Here is a 14,030-nt window from a genome sequence, read left to right on the forward strand (position 1 = left end):
ATTTGCCCACTCAAATCGGTTACGACGATGAACTGTCAGGTCGAGACCCCGATGAGGATGACGAGCATGCAGATGAGCTTCCCTGAGATGGTTTCTGAAAGTTTGTGCAGAGTTTCTTTGGTTATGCAAACCGTTTGTTGCAGCAGCTGTCTGGGTGGCTGGTCTCAGACGATCTTGGAGGTGAAGACGCTGGATGTGAAGGTCCTGGACTGGTATGGTTACAAGTGGTCTTCGGTTGTAAGGCCAGTTGGATGTACTACCAAATTCTCTGAAACGCCTTTGGAGACGGCTTATGGTAGAGAAATTAACATCCAATTCACGGGCAACAGCTCAGGTGGACATTCCTGCAGTCAGCATGCCAATTTCACGCTCCCTCAAAACTTGCGACATCTGTGGTATTGTGCTGGTTGATAAAACGGCACATTTTAGAGTGGCCTTTTATTGTGGCCAGCCTAAGGCACACCTGTGCAATAATCATGCTGTCTAATCAGCATCTTGATATGGCAAACCTGTGAGTTGGATGGATTATCTCGGCAAAGGAGAAGTGCTCACTAACACAGATTTAGACAGATTTGTGAACACTATTTGAGAGAAATAGGCCTTTTGTGTACTTAGAAAAAGTCTTAGATCTTTGAGTTCAGCTCATGAAAAATGGGGGCAAAAACAAAAGTGTTGCATTTTTGTTCAGTGTGTGTGTGTGTGTGTGTGTGTGTGTGTGTGTGTGTGTGTGTGTGTGAATATATATATATATATATATATATATATATACTGGTATATACACATACCAGTATAGATAAATAAATAAATATGGTATGAAAAATATCATAGAATGTTATGTATTGTCTACAATATTTACTAAAGTCGATAAGATTTGTGTGAGTAGAGGTTAAGATTTGGAAAAATGCTACCAGATCCGTAGTCTCTGCGATTTACATTTTCTCTTCCCCAGACACTGTAGTGTAAAATAAAAATAAATAAATAAATAAAATAAAAATAGATGGAGAAAATCAATAGAAAAACAATAATGTTAGAGCACCTTCAACCTTCGACCTGAAGGCAAAGAGAAAAATATAGTTATGGATTCAATAAGCCCCAAAGGACATTTGAAGATATGAAAAAAGGCAGACATAAAAGGCAGCACTGTTTTGCCTCAGAGGATCTTGTCCCACGTACATACTGGCATGGTAAAGAGGACAGTGTCAATGCAGGTACTGCTGCTCATTTTACATGGCATCTTAGTGCCAGCTTCAGCACAAGTCTGCAGCCTGCTTGGTCAGCCTGCCTTTCCTTCACTTTCTGCAGAAAGAGACATCAACATTGGGGCGATTTTCTCAATCCATAGAAATGCTCTGTTAAAAATGCATAATTATACTTCCAAACCAGATCCAACAACATGCGCCAGGTCAGTGATGATACTAATGTATAACAATCAAAAAAGTTCTTAAACATATCGCTCTAATGATTCTTTGCAGAATGTAATACAGTTGATGCTTTTATTCACCACAGCTTAAACTTGCGTGAGTTTAAATTTGCTCAGACACTGATTTTTGCCATCGAGGAGATTAATAACAGCACACAGTTGTTGCCTGGTCTTTCTTTGGGCTATAAGATATATGACTCATGTCGTTCTTTCACTCAAACAATCCTCTCAGGCATGGCTTTGATGAATGGTTATAAAGAAACTTTGAGTGATACATCCTGCTTTAGACCACCAGCTGTTCATGCCATTGTTGGAGATTCAGCATCCTCATCCACCATTGGCTTGGCATCTGTAGTTGGTCCATTCAGCTTACCTGTTGTAAGAACTTACTTATCTGCAGAACATTTGGAATTTATAAAGAAAATATATGCTTCAGATCAAATTTTGAAAATTGAGAGAAACTGTTGTAAATATAAAAAGCAATGTATTGAACTGTGTATATTAGCATACTTAGTGGCATGAAAACTGAAAAGTATTTTTGATAAACAATGTGGTTAACACATTATACACTGATTCTTTATATTGCAGATCAGTCATTTTGCTACATGTGCATGCCTGAGTGACAGAAAAAGGTATCCATCCTTCTTCAGAACAATATCCAGCGATTATTACCAAAGCAGAGCTTTGGCCCAGCTTGTCAAAAACTTTGGCTGGACGTGGGTTGGGACAGTCAGGAGTCGCAATGACTATGGCAATAATGGAATTGCAGCATTTGAGGAGGCTGCAAAAGAAGAAGGGGTTTGTATTGAATACTCAGAGGCCATATTAAACAATGATCCACAAGAACAGTTTCTGAAGACACTGGAGGTGATCAAAAAGGGCACTGCCAGGGTTGTGCTTGCTTTTATTGCATTAGGAGATTTTCTGCCCCTCCTGAAAGTAATTTTGCAACACAACATCACAGGAATACAGTGGGTTGGCAGTGAATCCTGGATCACTTCTCGAACTCTTGCAGAAACAAAGGAATACAGTTTTCTCTCTGGAGCTGTGGGTTTTGCTATAGCAAATGCCAAAATTATGGGCCTGCGAGAGTTCCTAGTGAATGTGCATCCTTATAAAGAACCAAAAAATGAACTTTTAAAAGAATTTTGGGAAATAGTTTTTCAGTGCTCATTCAATAGCATTGGCAGTGGCTGTACTGGTTCAGAGAGACTTGCAGAGCTGCAAAATGAATATACTGATGTATCAGAGCTACGGATAGTAAATAAGGTGTACACTGCAGTGTATGCCATCGCATATACACTACATAACATATTAAAAGACTTCAGAACCTCCACCAACAGCAGCAAAATAGGATGGCCTGTACCACAAATGGTAAATGAGGAGCACATGGTTTTATACTGAAAATACGTAATATAAGAATAATGTTTCTGATGTTTCTTCTTAGGTGTTAAAGTATATGAGGGATGTGAGATTTACTGTTAAAACAGGTGAAGAAATCTTTTTTGATGAAAGTGGTGATCCAGTGGCACGATATGACCTTGTTAACTGGCAGCCTGCAGAGGATGGAAGTATGCGGTTTGAGCTTGTGGGCCTTTATGACAGCTCACTGCCTTCAGAACATCTTCAAGTCAATCAAGAACACATACTATGGGCAGAGAAAAGTGGACAGGTAAATTAATATTATAAAATTTATTATTAATATCAAATAATTGCTTGAATCATGCAATGCACCGTGACTCAACAGTCAGTTGAATATGTGTAAAAGCAGAGATAAAAGTTATTATTTAAGATGAGTTATTTTACCAGTTCATCATTGTGAGGTTTTATGTGATAACTTATTTTCATATAGTTGCCTGTGTCCGTGTGCAGTGAGACCTGCCCCCCCGGCACTAGGAAGGCTGTACAAAAAGGACGACCTGTCTGCTGTTATGACTGTATTCCATGTGCAGAAGGAGAAATCAGTAATGGCACAGGTAAAATTGTACAGACTCTAATGAAATGTTAGTAAGTAGTGCAATAATGTCCTCTTTGTCAAGTGAATTTACAATGCACCTTACATTCACTAACATTTATTTGTATATATTTGAATAACTTCTTCACAGATTCTAGTGACTGCTTTCCTTGTGATTTGGAGTACTGGTCGAATAAAAGTAAAGACAGATGTGTATTAAAAGTGGTTGAATTCCTGTCCTATACAGAAATCATGGGGATGGTGTTCTGTATTCTCTCCTTCATTGGAGTTTTATTAACAGCAATGGTATATATTCTGTTTTATCTTCAAAAAGAAACATCTATTGTAAGAGCCAACAATTCAGAGCTGAGCTTCCTGTTGCTCTTCTCGCTCTCACTCTGTTTTCTCTGTTCACTCACTTTCATTGGCCGCCCCACTGAGCTGTCCTGTATGTTGCGTCACACAGCATTTGGGATCACTTTTGTCCTCTGTATCTCCTGTGTTCTCGGGAAAACAATAGTTGTTTTAATGGCCTTCAAAGCTACACTTCCAGGAAGTAATGTTATGAAATGGTTTGGGCCTGCACAACAACGACTCAGTGTTGTTTCCTTAACGTTAATGCAGGTGATTATCTGTGTGCTTTGGTTAACAATATCCCCCCCTTTTCCATACATGAATTTGAGTTATTATAGAGAAAAGATCATCCTTGAATGCAACTTAGGTTCAGCTCTTGGTTTTTGGGCTGTTTTGGGTTATACTGGTATGCTATCAGTCATGTGTTTTGTTTTAGCTTTTCTTGCTCGCAAGCTCCCTGATAACTTCAATGAAGCCAAGTTCATCACATTCAGTATGCTCATATTCTGTGCTGTCTGGCTCACATTTATCCCAGCTTATGTCAGTTCTCCGGGAAAATTTACTGTAGCTGTGCAGATATTTGCTATATTAGCATCAAGTTTTGGTTTACTATTTTGCATATTTGCTCCAAAATGTTACATAATTTTGTTAAAACCAGAGAAGAACACAAAGAAAGAAATGATGAGGAAATAGTCATCTATGTGGTGGGGGGCTGGGAAGGGTGTAACTTAGCAAGAAATGGAAATTTGTTGATGCAAATTTTATTTAATTTAATTTAGAAAGAAATTTAAGAAGAAGAAGACGAAGGGAATTTTTGGACAAAGGTTTAATGCTTTACAAAGGTTTAAAGGTTTAATTTATTAAATGCAATCAAATTATTCTAGAGTTATTAAAACAGTGTTGTTTCCATATGTTTTTTTTCTTTTCTTTTTTCTATACTTTTCCAGACCTGAAAAACACTCAAATCAAATTCCATAGTTTTCCATACTTGTAGACTTGCAAATATTTTTATCACATTGTTTTAAACCACTGCAACTAAATCTTTGATTATGCCATGTTATTATTTCTGTAATTATGTAATTATGAAATTACAACATGCCAAGTTCTACTTGGAGTTTAATTATGTGTTCTATGGCAATATGATCAATGTTGATGTGTTCACTTGCAGGGAGAACTCATAATTACAACTTGTAAACTGAGAATGTTCTGAGAACTTTGACTTGGGCCACATGACATGACTGCCATACCACCTGACTGCCACCAGACTTAAATGGCATGGTGCAGACTGATCAGCAGAGCTGGGTCTAAAGCCTTCTACAGTGTGTGGTGTCATTACGCTTATTTATTACGCTTATTTTTCTGCTCCCAATCAATAAGGAGCATCGCCTAAGTCAAATCATAAATAATAATTATAATAATTCCTTACATTTATATAGTGCTTTTCTGGGCACTCAAACCATTTATATAGAAGGGGGGAATCTCCTCAGTCACCACCAGTGGGCAACATCCACCTGGATGATGTGATGGCAGCCATATTGCGCCAGAACGCCTTCCACACACCAGCTTATTGGTGGAGAGGAGACAGAGCGATGAAGCCAACATGTTTGATATATGTCAAATATATTAAAAACCTATATCAAAACCTATATTAAAACATATATGTTTATATTCCACATATTCCATGTGGGTGGATTTTTCTTTACTGGAGTGCCGAACCTCAGAGTTCGTGCAAACATCCACATCGCTGTAATCAAATGTGTTCTTAAGTGCTACTTTTACATCGCGGTCAGTTATTGTTGTGTTAATTTAGTTATTGAGAGGAAGGCACGCAGTATATATTTACATATTCATCCAAACGGGGCTCAGCAGCCTTTGGTTCTCAGGTTAACTGAAGCACTTCTTCTTCTTTTGAACTGAATCAGGAGAGCTGTAATACAGTCTTGCGCTACAGCACCACACTGGTCAAACCACATTATTGCAGGCTCTCACATTAGCCCACATAGCAAATGTCTTCTGGCCCAGATCTGGGCCACACAATGACTTTTCCCTCGGCCCAAGTACTGCAAAGAATGACGGCCCGGAAGTGGCCCAGAACTGGATTAAAGACTCGGGCCACACATGGGCCATAACCGGCCCAAATCTCAGCCAGTTAATCAGCCTTAGCTGGCCCTGATCTGGGCCAAAACAGGTTTTATTATTGATGCCAATTCTCAGCTTTAAGCAAACCAGAATCCCCAAATCTGAGCCACACCTGAGCCTTATATAGCCCAGACCCAACCCAGACAGCAAGCAGTGTTGGCCCAGATCCGGCCTGAATGGATTTTATGCAGGCTAGATGTGGGCCGGATCTGGGCCAACACTATATTGCTGTCTGGGAATTTTTATATTTCATATTATTACCTTGTATATTACTATGATCGCAATTATTCATTTTGTGACATGCTTTAATGTAGACACAAACTATGCCAATAAAGTACATTAAACTGAATAGAAAATCATACTTAAAACCCACACATCATGTAACTGTGCAATAAAAAAACGTAATGCATTGGTTTTTCGATTTATTTTATAAAGAACAAATCAACCAATAAAGAGTGAGTGTATAAAGTATACAGTCTATAAGAGAAACGTAACAGATAGACATATGTAACTTAATCATAATAATTTATTACAAATGTGACAAAGAGCAGTACCACAGTAGTCCAAATGATGATGCATTGCAGTTGCAGTCCACTCTGGCAGAATATAATAGAATTGTGAGAAGCAGGGCATAATTTCAATTGTTAAACGCTGAAAATACTATCCCGATCCCACTCCCTCAAGGCGCGTGTTTCTAATTCAAAACACGCATCACCGGAAACATGGCATGTCGCAATCGCTGACAAAACCGACGAGAGCCAATGAGCGTTTGATATTGCTGCCGTAAAACTTGTTGTAAAACAGCATTTTTAAATAGTTATTATAGCTACAGAGGAAGAAGATACATATCACCAATGAATCCGGTTTTAATTTGGATCTGTTCCTCACACCAAGTATCAAATGGATACAGGATTTAAATAACAATAAAATACTTTCATGATCATTTTATTTAATGCTTGTGCATAACAGTATACTAATAAAAATGATGTACCCCACTCTATTATAGATCAGTGTATGTCAGATAGTAAACCAAATAAATATTACATGATAATGGTTAAATACTCTCTCTCTCTTTCTTTTCATGTAAGAATTCTAAGATTATTTGCACCAAGAATAATAATATAAAATTTTATAAAATTATAATTAAGTGCAGTTTAATGCACTTGACTGATTTTTTAATGATTTCGTTCTGTTTTGACTTGCCATTTCAAAGACTACATTTTAACAATACTACACTTCATTAAAATTTATGTGATCATTTAACCCTTATCATGCAATATTGTATTTATCTTTTTTTATCATGGGCCACATAATATGCTGCCAGATCTTAGCCTGATTTGGGCCACATATCACTGGACTGATCTGGGCCACACTTCTCCCATCAACAATCGGCCCTAATGTTGTTTGCCGGATCCCAGCCGTGCTGTCATTGCCTCACATGGCCCAGCTCTGGCTGAAAGGAGAAGGGTCTGTCTGCAGACTGCAAGACGGGGGCGTAACTTGAAGTGGGCGTAACTTGAAGTAGGAGGCGTAACTTGAAGTTGTTCAATTCACACAGAACCACGCGAGATGTCAAAACGAGACTTTGTCGGAATGTGTTCGAAACCGCATACCCTTTAATTAGGCACTTAATTTCAATAAGTACTAACTTAACGAGCGCTAAAAGAGTACATACTCTACAGCTTAAATGCGTATGTATGAAGTATGAATGCAAATTGTATATCGTCATCCGCTATGTTGATCATGTGACCTACAAAGTTATAACAAGCACAAAAACTTAAAAGATATAAGTGACAGGTTTAATTAATGTATTTGTAAGTATCTTGATAATGAAGAACATTGTCCATGTTGTGGTCTTGTTGCAGAAACGGCTGCCTTTTTATTTTGTGATTGTAGTATAGCCAATACTGTTGATTTTAATTTTTAATATTTTTAACTCCACTAATGTGATCAAGTCTTTTCCTTAAAGCATTTTTTTATTATTTGAAAACCCAAAATCGTTATCTCTTGAATATTTTTTTCAATTATTTTGTTAAAAATGTTTTTCTTGTATAGTATCTCATACTATGATGAACACATGATTTTTTTATTTACTGTTTTATGGCATTATGATTGTTTATTGTTAGATACAACCGTCTTACCATGATCATTTATTAAATAATTTGGCAATAATAATAAAAAAGAGGGTCAGGTGCACTAACTCCTCACAGCGACTCTGCAATAATTGATTTTCTACTCTAAAAGTATTACAACTCGAAAATTAACATTACCCCATAATGAATTGCATCTTTTGCCCACCCCAACACTTACCATGCAATAATAATGATAAATGCCAACCAATAATTATATAATTTTTTTTCTTCAAATTACATTTTAGTAAAAGAAGCTAAATGTATTTTATTTTGTGACATAGCTATACATGACTATATACAAGTTAAACAAATGCAGTCGATGTGAATACATCCATTTTCAGTCAAGCAATTAATACATGAATGGATAAAATATTTATATTTTATTTACTGAGAACAAAAAACATGTCTAAATGATTAAAACAATGTATAAAAGTTAGCATCACAATAAATGCATACATGTACAAGTCAACAACACATGATACAAAGCTTCATTCAAACTTATTGTTCTAACAAAACATGTATTTACAGATGGTGAACCCAACATCGTTGTAGCCGCACTGGGTTGGACATAATAATTAACTCAAATGATATATAGGGAATTTGAATAATCAGGAATATGATTTATATATATATATCTCATATATATCTCATATGACAGTTACATTAAAATGATTGAAGATGAAAAATAGCTCAATTGCATATATCAATAACTCATTACAAGACACTGTAATTTACTCATTAATATGTCAATATTCCATTCTTCATATCAATTATAGTGATATCTCTTACTGTAAATTTCCGCAAATCAAACAGTGGTTTGTCTAGCAAACGGCCATAAGATTAACTTATCAATTTTCAATAAAGTTATCACTTCTTATAATTCAAGGAAAAATATTCTCTGGCCATGAAAACATTATCCTATCATTATGAAATTTAGGTTACTAAAAAGTAAAGAGCTTGTAGCTAAAATCAGACATTTCATTGACTCGTGAAGTGAGCGTTTCAGTCGGAGGCAATCATGAATATATATTGGTTTTTAATAATTGAACTAATAATACATCAAACTACAAACCACACAGGGTAAATACGCGTACGACAATATAGACAGTAAACTGTGTACAAGACATAACGGAATCCAAAAGAGGGAGAGGGAGAGGGAGAGAGAGAGAGAGAGAGAGAGAGAGAGAGAGAGAGAGAGAGAGAGAATGAGTGAGAGAGGATGAATGAGAGAATAGGCGTGATCACAGAATCACGCGCTCAGTTATGCAAACTCACAGACATTAACCCTTGAAAGACAACAACGAATCAAATCATAGACAAACTTTAAGCAGCATTTAAATCTCCATAGAGAATGATACTTGCATGTGGTCTCTTTGTGATTGTGCATGTCTTCCGGGCTGATGTGTCTCTTTGTCAACCGCCAGACCAGCGTGTGTGTGAGCAGCATGACCGTGGTCCTGTAGCTAGGCGTGTTCTTTCGTGTCTTCCAGTGCTGCTGCTGCGGACTCGCGCGGTATATTTGAAAGGTTCAACAAAGCAATGTTTCAGAGTTCGTCTTCCTCGTGTGGAAATTTTAGTAATAAACTTAGCGAATAAACTTAGTAATGAAAAGAAACTAAAACACGGAGATGAAAGCTCCCGAAGGAGCCATGAGAGCAAGAGAGCGTAAGAGTCAGAGTAAGAGTCAAGAGTCACTTCCTGGGTCAGTCCTTATAGCTCGACTGGTTCACGCCTCTGTTCGCGTGAACAACCAATGAACGTCCGCGATTTGAAGCGGGAAAAAGTTCCTTTGTCTCTGGGGAAACACCCACTCTAATAAATTCTGGCTTATCAGATTTTAGCAGTGATATTCTAGCAAGTTCGTAATTACAGATTAATACATTTTACACACCTTTCATATAGGTGGATAGTTGGGTCACAACATGACAATTCCAAAGATACCAAAAATTACATATATAACTGATAGAAATACACGACGTTACATTCATATGCAGAATTGCACACATTTAAAGATTAACACACAATAAAAATTTTAGATACTCCAATTTTTGATTATGGAAAACATCTAATGCACCAAAAAGCAATACTTAATACATTTAGAATACAGTACTAAAAGGTGCCAGTGAGCTGGCTTTTTCCTGTCCTGTTTGTTAAGTCATAAAGTTTTACGACCTGCTAAGGGGGTAGGGTTACAACACATGATTCTATTTGAGAACATTAAAATTAGGAGAAACATTTCCAATTTATAAATTAGCAACTTGTAATCCTCACATAACAAGGATTAACCATTTTATGCAAAGCAAACCTTTTCAATATACATATTATTAAGGACTTACATAAAGAGCATAAAGATTGTTTCTGTGTGTGTACTTATGTGTGTGTGTGTCTTGTGGAATGTGTTTCGTTTCTCCTTTGAGGCTGCTCACGTGACTTTGGAATGTCTCGTCCAGTGTCGTAAATAATTTAAATCCAGCCAGGCTGGCGCCAGGCCAGGCATTTAGCTTAGAAAAAGTTGGGTTTATATGCCTGAATTCAAAAGCAGCTGTTACTACACAGAGCCGTTATTAACTGAGAAGCTGCGCAAATAAACTCTGAAAATGAACGTGGATGTGCGCAGCTTCTCAGTTAATAACGGCTCTGTGTAGTAACAGCTGCTCTATGAGAAATCACGCACCTGATGGAATTTACCGATGATCAGAGAACCGGAGCAGCCCTAGCACCATCTGGTCCTGATGAGACAGTAAAGGGCAGGTGGAGTGAGGGAGCGTCTCATCTGTGACTCTCGATCATTTCCAGGATGATGCTGTGGTCTTCTACATCCTCAGTGCACACACCAGTCTACAGACATTTTCATGTCCTACAAAAATACAAATACACAATACAAAAAGTCATTACTTTATTCTTTTGTTTCAGGTTTTCCCTTTTTTTCACCTTTCCTTGCAGGTCCTGCTCCACCACAAAAGATCTGCAGCAAATGCACAGAAATCAAGAATAAGAAAAGAGGTGTAATAGTTGTTTAAAATTACATTAATTAAAATAAAATACAACTTAAGATTTAAAATGTTTCATTTATTTTTGTACTGTACTTACACAAATCCTTTGATGTTAGCATTCCTTCATCAGTGTCTCTGCAGCAGATAAACACACGTGTGTCCCATCTGTCCCTGTAACGTCCAGACAAGAGTCAGTCTCCTCTGTCATATATCTGTGATATACTGCATTTACACGTTGAGTTAATAACTGATGTAACTCACTTTTTATCCAACACAAATGTTCCTTAAATTATCAATATTGCAAATGGACAAATAAAATACATAACTTATGTTTAGTTACTTTATGTAGATTTGTTTGTTTACATGACTTACACTCATCTATAGCAGTGTTGACAAAAGTGAATTCTACACAATATCACACACACATCACTCAGACACCTGTTTCATGTCTGTTAGATGTGCTCATCTACAATAATTATCAAACATTATCCAGTCAGATGATAAATAGACATTTAGTAATAGTCTTCAAGAAGTATATATGGTTTATGTAAATCCACTATTGAGTCAAAAACAATACCACTGTATGAAAATGACTTATACACTTCAATTTAAATAATTATTTCGGGAAAATAAAATATTCTCACCGTTGTCTCTCACAGCAAGCTGTCATATTCGTCTTCTTTCCAGATTAACGGCGGTTGGTATCCAGTTTATTGGTGCATTACCGCCCTCTTCTGTTCCGGAGTGTAGATCAGATGATAAGTTTTCCTACTAAAACGTACACATCTCTCACATTGTCCCCTAACATTAATATCTACACACACATCATGCATCAAATCCTGCCTAAAACCCCTTCCTCCCTTAAAACGTAATCAATATTCTACTCTGTGCCCTAATTAAAGCCGCCATATTGCCAACAACTTATCGTTTTGAGATCTCGCGTGGTTCTGTGTGATTTGGACAACGTCAAGTAACGCCTCCTACTTCAAGTTACGCCCACTTCAAGTTACGCCCCTGTCTTGCAGTCTGCAGACGTACACGCTTGGCTGAAAGGGTACATGCCATTGCCGACAAGAGGCCAGCAGTGCCACCTTGAGGCCACATTTGGGCCAAGTCCGTTTGTTATGTGGGAGGTAGATATGAGATCAAACCACTACTCAAAAACATTTGCCGACAATTTTTTTATCGTTGACGTTGTCGATAATGTCAACTAATTGTTTCAGCCCTAGTATATATATATATATATATATATATATATATATATATACAGTCGTGGCCAAAAGTTTTGAGAATGAAATGCATATTAGTTTTCAAAAAGTTTGCTGCTAAATTGCTTTTAGATCTTTGTTTCAGTTGTTTCTGTGATGTACTGAAATATAATTACAAGCACTTCATACGTTTCAAAGGCTTTTATCGACAATTACATGACATTTATGCAAAGAGTCAGTATTTGCAGTGTTGGCCCTTCTTTTTCAGGACCTTTTTCAAAATTCGACTGGGCATGCTCTCAATCAACTTCTGGGACAAATCCTGACTGATAGCAACCCATTCTTTCATAATCACTTCTTGGAGTTTGTCAGAATTAGTAGGTTTTTGTTTGTCCACCCGCCTCTTGAGGATTGACCACAAGTTCTCAATGGGATTAAGATCTGGGGAGTTTCCAGGCCATGGACCCAAAATTTCAACATTCTGGTCCCCGAGCCACTTAGTTATCACTTTTGCCTTATGGCACGGTGCTCCATCGTGCTGGAAAATGCATTGTTCTTCACCAAACTGTTGTTGGATTGTTGGAAGAAGTTGCTGTTGGAGGGTGTTTTGGGCAGAATTGTGAGTGAGCCCACTGCCATGAATGAGAAGCAACCCCACACATGAATGGTGTCAGGATGCTTTACTGTTGGCATGACACAGCACTGATGGTAGCGCTCACCTTTTCTTCTCTGGACAAGCCTTTCTCCAGATGCCCCAAACAATCGGAAAGGGGCTTCATCTGAGAATATGACTTTGCCCCAGTCCTCAGCAGTCCATTCACTATACTTTCTGCAGAAGATCAATCTGTCCCTGATGTTTTTTTTGGAGAGAAGTGGCTTCTTTGCTGCCCTTCTTGACACCAGGCCATCTTCCAAAAGTCTTCGCCTCACTGTGCGTGCAGATGCGCTCACACCTGCCTGCTGCCATTCCTGAGCAATCTCTGCACTGGTGGCACTCCGATCCCGCAGCTGAATCCTCTTTAGGAGACGATCCTGGCGCTTGCTGGACTTTCTTGGATGCCCTGAAGCCTTCTTTACAACAATTGAACCTCTTTCCTTGAAGTTCTTGGTGATCCTATAAATTGTTGATTTAGGTGCAATCTTAGTAGCCACAATATCCTTGCCTGTGAAGCCATTTTTATGCAATGCAATGATGGCTGCACGCGTTTCTTTGCAGGTCACCATGGTTAACAATGGAAGAACAATGATTTCAAGCATCACCCTACTTTTAACATGTCAAGTCTGCCATTCTAACCCAATCAGCCTGACATAATGATCTCCAGCCTTGTGCTCGTCAACATTCCCACCTGAGTTAACAAGACGATTACTAAAATGATCTCAGCAGGACCTTTAATGACAGCAATGAAATGCAGTGAAAAGGTTTTTTTGGGATTAAGTTAATTTTCATGGCAAAGAAGGACTATGCAATTCATCTGATCACTCTTCATAACATTCTGGAGTATATGCAAATTGTTATTATAAAATCTTAAGCAGCAACTTTTCCAATTTCCAACATTTATGTAATTCTCAAAACTTTTGGCCACGACTGTACAGCTTCAGAATTTCAATTTGTTTAATGTCTTAATCAACTTGCATCACATATTTGCATCGATTTTAAACCATTTTTGAGTACATTGTTACATTCCTATTACTCACTGTAATAATGTTTGTAAGTCGGGAAGGAGGAGGCGGGAACCGGTGAACATTCAAATAAAACTTTAAGAATAAAATAAACCCAAAACAGCACAACAGCCCCTTACGGATGACAAACAAAAACCAAAACACAAAATA

General features: G+C 37.6%; 1 protein-coding gene and 1 long non-coding RNA gene across 2 annotated transcripts; one reads left to right on the forward strand and one right to left on the reverse strand.

Moving 5' to 3' along the window:
- Window positions 1–1,181: 1,181 nt before the first annotated feature.
- On the forward strand, window positions 1,182–4,421 carry LOC132101895 (extracellular calcium-sensing receptor-like). Its single transcript, XM_059507121.1, has 6 exons — window positions 1,182–1,402; window positions 1,507–1,798; window positions 2,009–2,794; window positions 2,868–3,092; window positions 3,273–3,396; window positions 3,526–4,421. The coding sequence occupies exons 1-6, from the start codon at window positions 1,182–1,184 to the stop codon at window positions 4,419–4,421; spliced, it is 2,544 nt and encodes an 847-aa protein (XP_059363104.1).
- Window positions 4,422–10,735: 6,314 nt separating this feature from the next.
- On the reverse strand, window positions 10,736–11,983 carry LOC132101896 (uncharacterized). Its single transcript, XR_009423231.1, has 3 exons — window positions 11,637–11,983; window positions 11,090–11,163; window positions 10,736–10,964 (listed from the first exon to the last, which is right to left on the reverse strand). It is a non-coding gene; the product is annotated as an uncharacterized LOC132101896 (long non-coding RNA).
- Between the last annotated feature and the right edge of the window lie 2,047 nt (window positions 11,984–14,030).

Source organism: Carassius carassius, chromosome 23 (genome assembly GCF_963082965.1).
Source record: "Carassius carassius chromosome 23, fCarCar2.1, whole genome shotgun sequence".
NCBI classification, from domain to species: domain Eukaryota; kingdom Metazoa; phylum Chordata; class Actinopteri; order Cypriniformes; family Cyprinidae; genus Carassius; species Carassius carassius.

Coding starts and splice junctions, on each gene's coding strand:
- LOC132101895 (XM_059507121.1), top strand. CDS start 1,182: ATGGTAAAGAGGACAGTGTCAATGCAGGTACTGCTGCTCATTTTACAT. Junction 3,093..3,272: donor GGGCAGAGAAAAGTGGACAG/GTAAATTAATAT, acceptor ATTTTCATATAG/TTGCCTGTGTCCGTGTGCAG. Junction 3,397..3,525: donor AGAAATCAGTAATGGCACAG/GTAAAATTGTAC, acceptor ACTTCTTCACAG/ATTCTAGTGACTGCTTTCCT.